Source organism: Anthonomus grandis, chromosome 4, assembly GCF_022605725.1.
Source record: "Anthonomus grandis grandis chromosome 4, icAntGran1.3, whole genome shotgun sequence".
Lineage (NCBI taxonomy): Eukaryota > Metazoa > Arthropoda > Insecta > Coleoptera > Curculionidae > Anthonomus > Anthonomus grandis.
This window is the reverse complement of record NC_065549.1, coordinates 10324251-10342144: the sequence shown is the minus strand read 5'-3', so window position 1 is coordinate 10342144 and position 17894 is coordinate 10324251. Positions and strand designations below refer to the sequence as shown.

Sequence of the window (17894 nt, the reverse complement as noted above, 5' to 3'; positions counted from 1 at the left end):
AATTTTTACAATTTGCATTCAATTAAGAAAGAATAAAAAAAAAGAAAAGACTTTTTTTCAAATAAGAAACTTTGTACTTTACCTCTATTACCAATTTTCTCAAGTTTTTCAAGGGGTGAATTCTTCACAATTTAGATGACTCAATATGACTCCAAGTCAAATCTCTATCAAGAGTGATGTCAAGGAAATTTACAGTTATATTCAAGATGGAAAGAATCAAGATATCAAATAGATAATCCAATGTGCTGGGTTTTGTTTGATAATCTGTTTAAAACACCCCAGTCTTCTAAGTTAGCACTTGACTTTTGAGAGACGCGCATTGGCTTTACCGGGATCAGCAATTAAAAAAAATGTGTCGTCCGCATAGAGATAAAACACAGAGCCAGCATGATAAATATTCAGATCATTGACATATACCCAAAATAAAATAGATCCTAGAAAGATGCCTTGTGAAACTCACATGTTTCAATGCTAAACTCTGTGATTCACCCCTCAAACAACACAAATTAACTTCTGTCAGTCAAATAGGACCAAAGTAAATAAAGACTTGAATATTACTGGTAGTCAAAATTGTAGTTCTTCAATTTTCGTAGCAGCATATCATATGCTGAACACAATCAAAGGTTCTCGATAAATCATAAAATGTAGGTGTCAGCCACCCCCAAGTACCTTCTCGCGCAAATCCATAACCGCCAATTTTGTTGAATGCAACTTTCTAACGCTATGCTGTCTTTCACAAAACAATGAATCGAGTTCAAAATACCCCTTCCATCTGAGCCTTAATCAAAGTTTCAAAGAACTTTTCAAATAGAGGAATTAGTGAAACAGGGCGATCATTTTCAACAATCCACAATCGGAAAAACTTTTGATGAAACTGCCAAATTGATTAACTTGATAAGTGGTACTATAATCAAATTTTTTATGGTTTCTATAAGCTAGATTGCCTGATTATTCAAATTATGAATTGAATCAGTCTTTTCAGCTCGGATTCTAACTCGGATCTAACTAAGTTTGGGCTAAGTCTGTTAACCTGTCTCAAAAAACTCATATCTCCGAAAGAATCGTCAAACCATATTGATGTCATGTACTAACTGACTTAAATTTTAATGAAAAACAACTCAACAAAAACAATTAAAAGTACAAGTTATAAGTTCACATCATCTTCAATCACTATATTGTATCAGGTAAAACTCAACCATACGGTAAAGATTAAATAAGCCCCAATCAATAAGGGATCTATAGCAGATACGAGTAGCATTATCCACTCAGAGCTGAAAAGCAATTCTTAAACGATTTGACTAAGAGACGTCACATGCTCTTACATTATTATCTTGGATAGAAATATTTGTGAAAATTTTTCCAGAGAATCATCCATTATGATGTTGTTACAAAAATTCAAAAAGAATAACAAGTAATTCTATTAACCTTCAGAGAAATGCTTTTTAAAATCTAATAAGATAGTTATTATTTAGAGGTCTGACGTTTATTTCATATAATTTAATAACGTACTTACATTATACGTACAATATGTGTTATAAAACTATGTTTTTGAGTCGGAATGAAAAAATATTTACCGTTCTCGGAACAATACCTTTTTTAATTCCAATTTTTGTATTATTCTGATGGTAAACACGATAACTTTATCTGATTTTAAATGATCAAATATTTAATCAAATATATGTTGATTATAATCTAAAACTATGTCAATAATAAAATTTCCTCGCGAAAATAATTGTGCAATATTTAAATTTTTGCTATAAGTTTTCCAGGGAATTCAAAGTTTCCAAACTGATGGTTTTTGACATTTTAAAAATTATAGGCTACAAGAGTTTTTTGGATTTTTTAACTGTAACGAATAAGAGGGAATTTCGAGAGTTTTCAAATTAATCTTTTCACAAATATTTTGCTTTAGAATGGAAAACAAGTGGTTTAAGTACTTAAGACGTTTATTAGGTAGGAACTTTTTCGTCTACATGTAATTTATCTGATTTTTGTGTAGAAAAATTTAGATTTTTCAAAAAACGGTTAAATGTAAATGAAAAGTCCGTATATAGTTTCATTGCTATATAGGCTTAAAACTTTTCTCTTTTAAAATTTTAGGTACGACATTACACAATAAAAATTATAACATGTTTATTTTTTTGTTATATTTATAATCAACCTGTAAAATATATATTTTTAACACTGGCATTTTGCAATACTTTCTAGAATTATTAAATCTTATACGTTCCAAGAACATCCTGATTACATCCCAAAACATTTGAGGAATGTACTAGGGATATTCTTAAAGAGTTAGAAACGAGACGTTTTTAGAAATTTTTGAAATTTTGTGAACAAAGCTAGTAAAATAATAAAAAAACATACCAACAAAAAACACAATACAGAATAGACATAAAATATAAATACATATAAAATTTATACTATAAATCGTTGTATTATAAATTGCAAATGATAACTAGAGTTCATCGTTATAGTATAAATGGGAAATGTTCGAATATTGTCCCACAAGCATATTTCTTACATGATTTACTAATGTGATTGTGTTATTAGAGCTATAAGAAGGAGATGTAGCTAGAAGATATGACTATATCTTCTTTTTAGAAATCTTAAGATAATTGGAATATTTCTTTTATGTTTAATAGCTGAATACCAGGAAAAATTTAAAAAAATACAATTCCGTATATCCCTTAATGACACTGTATCATATTAAAAAAAATAATCAGAAGCAATTATTAAATAGGGTTTTAAATATTGAAAGATAATTTGCAAATATAGTCTCCAATTAGAAAACGCCTACTGGAACACCTGTTTTTATTCCACTTATTTGGAATATTCTATAATTTTAAACAATATAAAGGAATATATTCCACGAACATTACATTTACGTGAAAGTTCACAAACATTCTATAAATGCTTTGAAACATCTGTGAATTTAATATTTAGGTTCACAAAATCGCCTTTAATTTAGAAAGTTTTTGAGGCACTTTTTTAACGTTAACACTTTTAATAGTACTCCTATTATTTTCCGAAATCATTGCAAACAGTAATGAAAATTTAAGAAGAATATTATCAAAAAAATACGTGTAACAAAACCGTCTTAATTAGCCAAATCCTTAATCTAGAACCACGTTTTTACCATCATCATATCCATTTTTACCGCCATAATTTCTATATTCAACCGCTCTCAAGTAACCACGTTTTTTTTATCAAATTGTGTGCATTTCATCATTTTAAAGTCAACAGTTCAAAAACTGTATGTATGCTCTAATCCGGATATTTTTATATTACAATACACAAAACATATGAGGCAGCCAGACGTCAAAGTGCATATATTTAAGCAGTCAGCTGATACATATTTATACTTACTTTCATTCAAGATCTCATCAGATCGGCATGGTCACTTCTATGGGAAGTTGCTCGTTTAATATTTAATAATTTCAAAAGAACTTTTTCGGTATGTTCTCCTAATATTTTTGTTTGTTTTTAATTGATAAAGTGCTTCAGAAAATTTTCAAAAAATGACGATTATTACTGGATCGTTGCAGAAGATACAGCAGGGCAGTCTGCTGTTTCAGTATCTAGGAGCATATACAAGTAAGAATTGTTTATAATTATTTATTATATAATTTAATGACTTTTATTATTATAATTGTTTATTGAAAAGACGTGAAGAGATTTTTGGTAGATTGAAGCATCTTGTTTGTTCATTTAATTTAATTTTTTTATAGTTTGTCCCGGAAATGATAAATTGTGTTTAACATTATTGAAAACATGATTGCTTAATAATATATCCTAATTAGCTTAATGTTTGATTAAAATTACATTAATTCGTTACTTAGTTAAATTTTTAATAATTATTTATTATATTGTTTAATAATTTTATTGATAAATAGATCTGAAGTAAACTAGGTTTATTTAAATTTGAAATTTCTAGTAGATTAATTATTTTTGTCCTAATCAATTTATAGCTACGTTTTAGATATTTTATTCCTGTAATTGTTCATTAATAATTTAAATTTTAGATGCTATATAATAGCCATATGGATTTTGTTTTAGATCTTTTTTCTTCAAATAAAATAAATATTTGAAAATTCTTGCCTTTCAATTTTTAATAATTATTCATTATTCTTTTATAATTTTATTAATAAGTGGATCTGAAGTAAACTACGCTTATTAATTCAACTCGAAATTTCTATTAGATGAAAGCATAACTTTCGTCCTAATCAATTTATAGCCATACATTTTATTGTTTTAAATTTTTTATTCCTGTAATTGTTCATTATTATATAATAATTTGAATTTTAGGTTTTAAATGCTTTATGTAATATTTATAAGGATTTTGTTTCATAACTTTTTTTGTCAAATAATTCTTTTAAAATTTAATTGTTATTAATTATTCTTGTGAATTGGTGACCAAAGATTGTAAAAAAATTCGAACAAAAGACCGAGAGTTTATATTAGAATATTAGTATGCTGTTAAAATTTAAATCTATATGATATTTATCTAGAATACCGATGGAGATTTTGAGAAAGACACATTTTAAAACTTAATGAAGTTCTTAATAATATTCGGACTATTTATGAAGAATTTTCTTTGTTTGTTGGACATCAAAAACTTCAAGTAGTTGAGAGCACCAAGAGCTTGGGTTTAACACTCGATTCACAGCTAAAGTTTAGTGGACACATATCAAATAATCTTAAAAAGTCGTATTGTGCTCTAAAAACCATGTACCCTCATCGACATTACTTAGATCTGAATATTAAACGTGAGCTATGCGACTCTCTTGTGTTTCAAATTTTAATCATTGTGATGTGGTTTATGGACCTTGTCTAGATGGTCAAGACTCCTATAGAGTTCAAAAAATGCAAAACTCTTGTATTCGTTTTATTTATGGCATTAATAGGCGAGGTCATGTATCACATAAGCTTAATGATCTTAAGTGGCTGAATATGTTTAATAGACGTAAGCTACATTCCAGTGTGCTATTTTATAAAATTATTAAATACCACAGTCCTCCCTACCTATACAACAAAATTACATTTCGGACAGACATTCATCACTTAAATTTAAGAAGTAAATCTTTAACTATTCCTAAACACAAAAATCAATTTTTCAAAAAATCATTCTCTTATAATATTTCTCATATCATTAATGCGCTACCACCCGATATAACTGATATTTCGAATTCCATTTATAGATTCAAAACAAAAGTAAGGCAAATCTTATTGGACAATCAGTAACATTCATATTAGAGCTAGAAGATTTATTTTTCATTTTTCTTGTTTATAAATTGTAATTGAATGGCTAGTATTAGATATATTCTTCCGTATTTAATTGTTGTATTGTTGTAATCTGTACCAAATCATCAACTACCTAGAAGTAATGTATGTACATTATATCTAGTAGTTAGTTTAATTCGTTAGTTTTATTTAAAAAGTAGTTTAGTTTAAAAAGTTTTTTATGTTGTAGCTATGTAGGTAGAACAGAACCTGCATTTTCAATGCAGAAGTCTGATACATTAGCTTTTATTTACCTCAATTATTGAATACACCTGTAAGTTTATATTCTATGTAATTTCCATGGTAAATAATAAACATTATTATTATTATTATTATAATATTGGATTATGAGCTGCATTAGTAATATTGGCAATATTGTCTTACACCAATATCCACGATATTTTTATTTCCATCCAAAGTCAAAAGAAAATACAGGACTGCTATTAATATTTGCCAATAAAGCAAAAGGTCAATTACCAGAGTTGGTGTTTTGTGGGTAAATTGCTCAAATACTGAAGAAAACCATTTGTTTCTAGTTTTTTTTTTTAATAATTTACTCCGAAAACACCCCATCTAATCATCATTAATAGTTAAGAATTCGTTTTTAATTGATTTCATGTATTTATCCTTTTACCTGATATTGGCAACTTAGACATTTCAGTACTATAGAAAAAAAGAACAAACTTAAATTAAATTTCAAATGCCTGGAAAATCTGGAAAAATGTTTTAAATTTTTTGAAAATATACAAGACACTACTACTATACACTGTAACTTTATTGATCTGATTTCGTTTCATATTCCAAAATTTTATCTGAGACTGAGGACGTAATATTTTATTTTAATTAGTTAATTTACTATAAATGAGTCTAGTTGTGCATCTTTTAACCATATCTTATATGATTGTAAAAAGATATTGGACGGTATGGATCTGGATTTATTTATTAGTTTTAGTTCTTCACAAACTTAAACAAGTATTGAGGGATAAGCTGGGGTAAGACATCTGACTTTTATCAATTATATTAAGTTTTGCTTAATGTCTTGTCTGTAATGATTTTCCTACAAGATATAATATCAGATATTACATTTAAACCTATAATAATTTTTAGTTTTTTTTTTGTTGTTTTTTCTCTACTTCTCAGTAGGGATGTGAGCAAATTTTGCTGACACGGTCACGTCACGGTCATATTGAAAATGACAGTTACAAAAAATAAATTACTGTCACAAAAATATCAGCTGATTTTCAATGTTTACTGCTTAAGACAAGCTGCAACCTGCTTATTACATTGGCTTGGCTGGCTTGCTTGCTTGCTTCTTCTCGCGATCGGCGCGTCAATTCAGTTGTTCGGCGGCATTAGTACCTTTACAATAAGAGCTATTTTATATTTTTAAAGTTTTTTCCTGTGCCTATTTATTTTTTGTTGTGTTTTGTTTTTTAAACATCAAGAAAATGGGTAGAACTAAAAGTATTGTATATAAATACTTACTCTCAATAAGCCAGGACAGAAATTGAAATGTTACGAGTGTAAATTTTGTAAAAAAAAGGTTGCACACCATGCAATTAGAATGGGCTTACATCTTGTTACATGTGAAATGTGCCCTGACAATGTTAAAGTAATGTTAAAAAGTGAACTAAAGCTGAATGAGTCAGAAAAATCAAACAAGAGGAAACTGGATGTGTCGGTGGCTGAATCAGCAGAACAGCAAACAGAGCTAGAAGAGGTAAGGAATAGTTCATCGGCATCTAAAGTCCAGAGAATGGGTAGTCGTAGTCAATGTAACTCAATTAGTACCCTAAGCACTATCTAAGCAGTTTTATTGACAACATTAAACCCGATGATCAAGATGAAATTTGGTTGATGCTGGCAAAGGCAATTTATGCTACTTGTCTGCCCTTAAATATAACAGAAAATATATATTGGATAGACCTTTTTAAGAAAATCAGACCGTCCTTGACGCTGCCTTCACGTTTTTTTTTTGATCAAATTCGCTTTTAAATGCTGTATTTAATCAAGTTGAAATCGAAGTGACAGATAATTTAACAAATGCTAAAGTCCTGGGCATTCAATGCGATGCATGGACAAACATAAGGAATGAGAGCATAATTAATTTTCTTATAACCACACCCCAACCTGTTTTTTACAAATCATTGTCTACTGAAGAAAGTAGACATACAGGTGAGTACATGGCAGATCAAATAGAAATGGTATACAATGAGGTGGGAATTAACAAAATAATCGGCTTTTGCTTAGACAATGCCGCTAATATGAAGAAATCTTGGGATTTGCTACAAAGTAGATATCCAGACAAACCAATTTCATTTTACGGTTACGCAGCATATACGCATAATTTATTGGTTACTGATATAATGAAATTAAAGACCACAGAAACTCTTCTTAATGCCTCGAAGTGCATTTAAAAGAATTTCAAAGGATAAGCAAAAAGGTGAATCCTGCACCCTTAAACTTCCAGTAGCAACAAGATGGGCTTCCATAGTTACAAGTTTTGAGAGCTTACAAAAAAACAAAAGCACTCTTCAAGCAATGGCAATCACAGAAGAGTATCAGACATTGCTTGAAAAAAGGAATAAACATGATATTCTTGATGATATATTCTGGACGAAAATCGAACATTTTTTAACTTTATTACAACCATTTTTTAACTTTATTATTTATAAGCATTTAGTTTGAATTTACATATTTATGTTATTTTTTAATAATACAACTTTGATTTATTTATAAATATTTTTTATCATGAGAATGTAATGTTTTGTACGTTGTATTATATTTTTTTGTTTGAAATGTGTGTTTTTATTGCTATAATAAGTACCTAGTCTGATATTGAAAATCAGAAAATATAAATGACAAAAATTACAAAAATGACCAATAAATAACCGTCATTTTACATCCCTACTTCTCAGAATTTCTTACTGTTTGTTTTCTTCTCTTTACATGTAATTACCCTGTCAGATATTTGTAAAGTATCTTAAATAAATAAATAGATATTGCCTCATGTGTCTCTTGTAATGTCTTGAGAAAATCCTTTTGCATTAATGCCGCTTAAGTTTGAATTTCGATTTCTGCACTCAAAATGCCAATGGCAAGTTAAAAAATATTTAAAAAAATGTTTATTTCTGAAAAAAATAAAATTGCGATTTATACAGGGTGTTAAATATGATTTTTTTCAGCAAATGTTTGTATTTCCTTAAGATTTTTGAAACCTTTGAGTCAATCAATAGGCACCATAACTGAATTAATTTAAGTATTAATTATTCAATAAATTACTTTTTATTATATAAATGTTTTAGGGAATTTACTTGACTTATTAATGTTAGTTTACATTACTCCTTCTCTCTAATTTTTCTTGCGTATATTTCTGAATAATCTAAATATTTATTGCAATAAATTGTATCCAATAAACAAATTAATTGCCTTCGAAAGTTTCCTTTTTTTAACATTACCAAGAGCTTTAAGGTCCCGAAATTTATAAACTTAAAGTAAATATTTATCCGCATAGAAGCAGAATCAATCGATTCTCCCAATCAGACAAAATAACAAATCCATGGAAAAATGTGGCAATTTAATTGAAAACAGATGTTTAATTGAAATAAATTTCAAGTAGTTTATTAAGGTCAAAGTGTAATATTATACCAGTATGACCATAAACGAAATTAGTTTAGTTTGTCTGTAGGTACGACTTAAATAGAAGAAACGCGTATTTAATTACGTACGATGCGGGAGCAACTGTATAAATAGACGACTTTTTATTTATTTTTAATTGAAATGTTTTATGTTATTAAATTGCATAATTTTAGTCTATTCCTTTGTCTTATTTCAATTAAATAACTAAATTATAATTAGCTTGTAATCATATGTACTAAATCTGTATTATAGTTGAATTTAATACACATATGTAATATAATTTAATTTGGGTAAATTAAAGATTTGTTTTTCAAAATTAATTAATTTATATTATAAAATACTATTGGGCTGTACCAATACTTAGTAATATTTCTAAAATATTTAGTTTTTTTCTTAGATTTTCAACAATATTATTAGATTAACATGATAAATTTCTCTTGCAAATAAATTGTTCCTACATCGAAATTATATAATACATGATAAAATTTAACATTAAATTGATTTAGAAAAAAAATATATAATGTAGTTGAATATACATATAATCATTTATTTTTGGTGCAAAAGTGTAAAAATTAAAATTGATAATTTAAAATGAAAATTATTCATATTTTGATTTATTTATAAATTCTATTTTATAATTCTTAATATGTTTTATAATGTCTGGCAGTAGTTGGAATCCAACGTTAGCGTTGGCTAAAAGTTTGGAAATGCTTGGAAATACTTAGATTTTTATCTCCAAATTTTAAATATTAAAAATTCCTTGTAAAAAATAGGACTTCAAAAAATATTTAAAAAGCTTATCGGACTAATATTCGGACTTTGCTGGAATATTTGCCGGTGTCCAGCTATACAGGTTCGGACTCAAACTTTTTTGCCATAAAAATTATAATTTCAATGAAAAAGTTAAGCTAACGGGTGGGCTATTTTAATATATGCACCTAAACTGCTCCGAAAGTAAGCGAGATAACGAATAATGTTTAATTCGAAAAATTCATCCATTATCCCAAAGATGCTGGTCATACACTTTTATAAAAGGTAAAAACACAAAATCTACAGCATCACAAATACATTTAATAAAATTACAAAGGTTACATGTTTCGCTCGACTAGAGCATCATCAGACCTAAACAATAATTAAAATGATGTAACCCGAAAAAAGGAAAATTCAACAAAAACTTACCATAACATACACAAAACACCTATCATATAAATAACCAAAGCTTACAATAAAGTGACACTATCTATGTACAAAGAACTTAACTAAACAAATCACCTTATATATTTCAGAAATCTTACCATCATTCGAGAGTCTAGCACTATTTAAGGTTATTAAAAACTAGGTGGCCATCAAAATCAAACCTTTCATTAACACAGGACAGATCTGGGCTTTTAAAAGCTTTACTAATTTCCATTGTGTCCAACAAGTCTAGTTTTTTTACTTTTATTGCACTGATGAAGTATTTTTATATTTTTGGCTGTCAGGAAAATTATGTTTGGAGTCGAGGAGGTGATTAGCAAAAGCCGATCTGGTGACTGTGATATCGGTGTTTTTAAATTTATTATGTTGGGCCTTGTGTTCACTAATCCTAGTAGAAATCTTCCTACCAGACTGGCCGACGTACACTGCAGGGCACTCTTTACACCTAATCTCATAAACTCCCGGAGAAGATAGCGGGGGTAGTTTATCTTTAGTTTTAAATAGATGTATTTTTAATGTATTATTGGTTTTAAAAGCTGGGGTTATGCCAAAGGGAGAAAAAAGCGGGATAGTTGTGACGAAATTGGTCCAAAATAAGTAAACGACCTAAAAGTTTTGATATAGTTTGTTTGTTCTCTGATAAAATTAAATGATAATTTATACTTGTTCACATACTGAAAATACATTTTATATATAGGTTTAAGAGCGGTTTACTGACTGCTAATTGTTTATTGGTAAGGAATTCTTTTTTAAAAGCTTCACGAGAAAGTGAGATGTTAAAAAGTCTGTAAAATAAAGAATGGAAAGCAGTAAATTTATGTGAGGACGGTGATGTTGAATTATACTGTATAATATTATCTGTTGTTGCTTGTTTATGAAATATTCCAAAGGATATCTTATTTCTTTCCCTCTTAAGTAATAAATCTAAGAATGGTAAAGTTTTGTTCTGTTCCCGTTCGATTGTGAACTCACTTTTAGAGTGACATAATTATGGAAATTTGTAAGCTCTACCTCCCTTCCATCCAAATCATACATATGTCATCCACATACTGTTTATAAAAGATAATGTTATTTTTAAAATTACTGTTCATTATTTTTGTTTCTAAGTTACTAAGAAATACTTCACTAAGAAATGGCGATAAACAAGAGCCCATTGCTAGTCCCTCTTTTTGTTTGAAAAAACGGTTGTTAAATTGGAAAAAAACTTTGATCGAACTGTGTTGTGAAAGGAGCAAAAGTAGATTTTCCACCAAGAGTGAATCAAGTTTCCCCCTGAGAAGATTTTTGACTAAGACCAGACAATCAGCGGGTGGAATGCTTCGAAATAAGTTTTTCACGTCTAGCGATATAAGCTGGGCTGTATCTGGAACGTGAACATTCTGAATGCTTTTGGCAAAATTCACTGAGTTTGTTACAGAATATGGCGCTTTGAAGTTTGAGACATTTCTAAGAACGTTATTAAGCCAAGATGATAACTGGTAACAAGGGGAGTCAACAAAGGAAACCACAGGTCTAATTGGCATGCTAGTTTTATGGACTTTTGGCAACCCATATAATAGAGGTGTTTTAGGGTTCATGAGATATAGTTTTTGTTTTGTGGAATTAAAATATTCTAAGGTTACCATGTTACCAAGGTCATGTCTAAGACTTTTTTTAATTTATTAAAGAATGGACCTGTCGGATCTCTGTCGACCTTTTAAAAGTCATCTGTGCTTAGAAAATCCATTACTTTATTTATGTAATCGTCCCTTTTAAGATAAGTAAGCATGATCCCATATCGGCTTTTGTGAAAACTATATCGTTGTCCCTCATTTCCTTTTTTAATGATCTTAATATTTTGTTGTTGTTTTGATTTATTCTTTGTTTATTGTTAAGGAAACAATTTTGATTTAAAAAGGAAATTATTCTTGCTCTTAAAATGTTCTTATTTGATATATCCGTTGACTGTAGAGCATTAAAAATTATTAGAGCAACAAAAAAAGAATAATGTTTAAGACCAAAGTTATTCAGGACAGAGGAGGAAATATCGGTGAAGGTCGTTTTTCAAGGTCGGAGTTATTTTTTTAAACGGGAATTTTACATTTAAAATGATATTTCAAACTTTGTTACCGTAATCTTGAAAAGGTCAAATTACAAAAAACTCCTTTCTCTAGCTATTTATTAATGTTTCTATTTGATTTTTAATTATTTAATTTTCATGATTACATATAGTTTGAAAAACAATTTATTTACAAACACTGGTTGTTACAATATTACGTATTGCTAATTATAGGCTCTCAGCTCTCTTACAGCTGTCCAAAACTTAGTTTGGAAAACGGGTTGGACAATTCCTTTCTTGAGTGCCAAAATACCTATATACAGTGACCGCCTAAAGTTCAGCATAAATTCGATAAAAATTAGAGATCTCATTTTTTTGAGAAAACGCTCGGACCCGTCGATTTTTATTTTTGCGCATTATTTCACATAAATTTTTGTATATGGGGTGGAACAAACAAAAAGATATGAAGTCATCGTTCATTGTTTTAAATGGAATGCTATATTTTTTATTGCATTTATGAAATATAGGCGAAATTCCAAGCAAGTTTTGTATAACACACCTTATCTCAAAACTCAACTGTTTCCAGAATATTTACATTTAAATAACAAGAAAACAAATAAGTACGTCTATTTACAAATTAAGGTAAAATCTAGAATAAAAATAATGTTATAAAGACTGCCAATTGTTTTTATTTCCATGATTGCCCTTGTAAAGAATCTCTATTTTCATTGTCAGAATGTCACTGTCAGTTCGAAAATTAATAGTTTTTACAGAATAAATTATGGCTAATTTAACGGAAACCCAACGAATTGAAATTTTGATGATGCTAGGGTACGGGGATCGAGTGCGCACGCAAAAAGAAGCAAGTGAACTGTTTAATGCCAAATACACAAACCATCCTATTTCTCAGTCAACAGTTAGTAGAATAGAGCACAAATTTATAACTTCAGGTCATGTTAGGGTTTTGCCAAGATCAGGTCGTCCAAAAATTTCTGAAGAAACAAAATTAAATGTTCTGCTCTCCGTCGAAGAAAATCCAAACAGTGCAACTTCACAAATTTCAGTTGATAATAATATAGCCGGAACTTCAATAAGACGCAAATGAATACCACCCTTATAAAATTAGACTAATACACGAATTAAATGAGGACGATCCTGATCGAAGAAACCAATTTTGCGAGCAAATAATGAACATTTGCAATAATAACCGTCAGTTTGTGTTACGAGTTTTGTTTTCGGATGAAGCAGCTTTTTGTTTAAACGGTGTCGGCAAAATTGTCGGTACTGGTCAGTGTCAAATCCACACTGGGCAAATGAGGCTCATACACAGTACCGTAAATCTATTAATATTTGGGATGGTATCGTGGAAAATAAAGTAATAGGGCCATACTTTTTCGAAGAAAACTTAACAGGACAACGCTATTTGAATTTTCTTCAAGATGATTGTATCCCTGCTTTGACTGCCCTATACCCAAACGAACAAGACTCTGCTGTCCCGACAGATAATTTGTGGTTTCAGCAAGACGGCGCACCGCCACATTTCTTTCGAGATGTCCGTAATTACTTGGATACAGTCTTCCCAGGATAGATAGGACGAATAGGGTCAATAGAGTGGCCGGCCAGGTCACCAGACCTAAATCCCTGCAACTATTTTCTATAGGGGTACCTGAAAAGTAAAGTTTATATTGAGAATTCAAAATAATCATCCATCATTCCCAAAGAGACTTAAGTATATGAATAAAGGGGAGGAGAAAGTAAACTCAAAGTCCAAGTCTCATAATCAAGCGTCTATTTAAAGGTTACGCGTTTCGCCGCATTAGGGCATCATCAGACCTAAGTAAAATTAACAAAATTAAATAATATGGAGCAGAACGCTAATTAACAGAAAAGACATACCTATAATAATATATAAATACAAAAAACTGCACACTGACTCACACTAACATAAAAATAAAATAAGTTTATACCATCGTGTATCGTTATTGACTAAAATATGAATTATAAAACGCCAAATATCACATCCAGTAAATTCTTTACATATTATTTTATAAAGAATGAAAAGAAATACAATTATGAAAGAAAAAATATACAAAAAGGTTTTTCAAAAAACCCAGGGATCGAACCAGAGACCATTGGATCTAAAGTCCGAAGCATATAACTTATTGCCAAACCGGGGTAATGATGTAACATGCGAGTAATTACGTTATATGAGACAAGATTAAAATTTTTTATTGGAGATTATTGAAAATTAGATTAGGTTCGAAATTGAAGACATGATTGACACAATTTAATATTGGGCTTCTTTTAGCTCTTGTAATCTCCAGCTTTTCGAGGAGATCTAGTTTTTTACCCTTTCCACACTCATGTAATATAGTTACATCATCCGACACCGAAAAGTTATGACCAGTCGATAAAAGGTGATTTGCAAAGGCTGACTTTGTTTCTTTAATATCGGTGTCCTTACAATTGTTGAAAAGACTTATATGTTCTTTTACCCTAGTGGAAATTCTTCTACCAGACTGACCAACATACACAGCGGAACACTCACCACAATTCAAAGAATACACCCCAGATTTTAAAGTTTGCTCCATTTTATCCTTTGTGTTTATCAAGTGCTTTTTCAAAGTGTTTGCAGTTTTAAAAGCTATTGAAAGATTAAGATTATTTTTAAAGAGTTTTGCAAGTTGGAGAGATATTGAACCAAAAAATGTTAAAGATCTGAATTTGTTAAGATTTAAAGAATTGGAGTATAAGATGTGGTAGGAGAATTTATATTTATTCATGTATACGAAAAAAAGTTTATTTATGGTAGAAAGTGGAAAACCGTTAGACGCTTGATTATGAGACTTGGACTTTGAGTTTACTTTCTCCTCCCCTTTATTTATATTGAGAAGCCAAACAACGTAGAAAATTTGAAAAATAGAATTAGATATGAAATTAGACGTATATCACATTTGAACACTTGATACATTATTAAGAGTTTTGACAGTTTATAACATTTCATCCTCCATTTTATCTTAATTTGTAAATAGACGTACTTACTTGCTTTCTTGTTGGTTAAATGTAAATATTTCTGAAACAGTTGAGTTTTGAGATAAGATGTGTTATACGAAACTTGCTTGGAATTTCGCCTATATTGCATAAATGCAATAAAAAATATAGCATTCCATTTAAAACAATGACCGATGACGTCATATCTTTTTTTTGTTCCACCCTATATACAAAAATGTATGTGAAATAATGCTGCAACTTAAAATAAAAATCGACGGGTCCGAGCGTTTTCTCAAAAAATCATGTCTCTAATTTTTATCGAATTTATGCGGAACTTTAGGCGGTCACTGTATAAACATGCAATAGAAATTCATCAGAAAAGCGTTAAGTTATAGAGAGAACAATGTTAACAGTACGTCAAAAAGCAAACTTAAAAAAAACCATAATTGAACTGCCCGTTTGAGCATAGGGAGTATCTAGTATCTAGCATTATCTCGAAAACGTTCACCAACATTTGATGACCATTAATTAACTCTTAGTCTTTTAAAATCTCTTTTACCTAACAGACCCATTTTTATTTTAGGTACACTTAACGTCATCACTAGCGGCATGTTCTACGGATGGTCCTCACCTTCCTTACCAAAACTCCTCAGCAACACTTCGACCATCCCAACTACAACAGACCAAGGTTCCTGGATAGCTGTGATGCCACTTATAAGCGCTGTGATTGGTTCTCTTATAGCAGGCTCCACTGTGGATATGCTCGGGAGAAAGCGGATGATCCTTGTCGCCTCACTGCCTTACTTTGCCTCTTGGATCATGATCGCCTTCGCCAAATCAGTTGAACTGATATACGTTGCGAGGTTTATAGCTGGAATGTCTGACGGATTGGTTTTTACGGCGGTGCCCATTTATATAGGGGAAATTTCCGAACCGAGAATCAGGGGCTTGCTAGGAGCCAGTGTGTCAGTGACTTTTATATTTGGAATTCTCCTAATAAATATAATAGGGTCCTATTTAACTATAACCTTAGCGGCTTTGGTGGCCAGTTGTTTGCCGCTGATCACTTTGGTCACTTTTGCCTTTATGCCAGAGACTCCTTATCAACATTTGATGCGAGGAAACTCAGAAGAAGCCAAAAGAAGTTTGCAGAAGCTCAGGGGGATGCTGGACGTTGATGCTGAGCTGACGCGGGTCAGTTTGGCTGTCAAAGCTGAGACAAAACACAAAGGGCGGTTTTGGGATTTGTTCACTGATAGAGTTAATAGAAAGGCTGTTTTTATTATGGTCATTGTTAGAGGGGCTCAGCAGTTAAGTGGGGTCACTGCCATAACGTTTTACGCGCAAATAATATTTATTGAGGCTGGTGATAATATTTCATCTGAAACAGCTACAATTATCTTCTTTTCAGTGCAGTTATGTCTGTCTTTATTCGCTTCAACGATCGTTGACCGTGCTGGAAGGAGACCATTGCTGATCGGTTCAATATCCGGAGGTGCTTTGTTCCTATTTACGGAAGGCATGTACTTCTATATAAAAACTTGTACAAATATCGATGTCACCCCTTATAGTGTCATCCCAGTGGTCGGTCTTATAGGGTTCGTAATAATATTCTCATTGGGGATGGGTACTGTCCCACTTCTGATGTTGGGCGAACTTTTCTCGTCAAACGCTAAGGCGTTCGCTTTATGTTTCGCCGATATTTATTTTTCCATTATAGCCACTTCAGTGTCAAAGTTCTTTCAAATCATGAAGGATTCCTTTGGCATTTATTCGCCCTTTTTTGCATTTACGTTTTTTAGTGTTTGTGGGTTGATTTTGATTGTTTTATTTGTGCCGGAGACCAAGGGTAAGACCTTGGAGGATATACAGGCCCAGTTTCACGAGGGAAAAAATTTAAGGGTTAGAAAGGAAAAGAAAAGGGACAATGGGGTGTGTTGAGATCTCAATTGTATTAAGCTCAGTTTTAGTTGGTTTAGGAGGAAAACTGATCAAAATGGTCATTAGTAGTAGTATTTTGGTAAAATTGATAGTATTTTTAATCTTATTGTAGATAATTATTTGTGTAATACTGCCTATTGATTACACTTCAAGTGAACATTTGATAACAATGCGTGGTCCCTTTACCGGTATTGCCATATATTACTTGGGTTTTTTTTAAAAAAGATACTTATTTAATTATTAATTTATAGTTCATAGAACGTTAGTTTTTTTTGACAGAAATATTAATGATTCTGTATCATATATCTGAAGGCTGATAGAACTGATCCTATAATTAAGAGAACATATGTGTATTAATTTTAATTTAGGTTTAATTATGTACTGTGAGCATATAACTGTCTCTCTCCTTTGTTTTAAATTTGGGCGTGGCTTTTTGACGTAGAAAAGACAGCTCAAATTGGTGTTAATTTTCAAAAGTTGATGAGGGAGTGTTTAAAGCTCTTACTGTAGTTATAATATTATTATAAATCTTATCGCAATGTACATAATTTTTTTACAAAAAATACATAATTTTTTATAAACTGCCTTTTAATGCATTTTTTAAAAATAATCCATTAAGTAAAAACTGCGTCTTGACCTATAAACTTACCTTGACGCATGTGAATATAAGCGTTAAAACATCTATCAGCAAGTGTTTTCAATATAAAAGCCAAAAATAAAAAAAAACTTGCTGCCAAAATGCAAATAAATTGCTATTCTGCTTATGAAAATATTTTGAAAAACCATCTGGTGCATGATGGGGTCCTTG

General features: G+C 30.5%; 1 protein-coding gene across 1 annotated transcript; it reads left to right on the top strand.

The window, feature by feature from the left end:
- Positions 1-3355: 3355 nt before the first annotated feature.
- On the top strand, positions 3356-17667 carry LOC126735036 (facilitated trehalose transporter Tret1-like). The gene is made up of 2 exons (XM_050438909.1): positions 3356-3594; positions 15729-17667. Exons 1-2 carry the CDS (start codon positions 3519-3521, stop codon positions 17084-17086), a joined length of 1434 nt encoding a protein of 477 aa, XP_050294866.1. The 5' UTR covers positions 3356-3518; the 3' UTR covers positions 17087-17667.
- Positions 17668-17894: the final 227 nt, after the last annotated feature.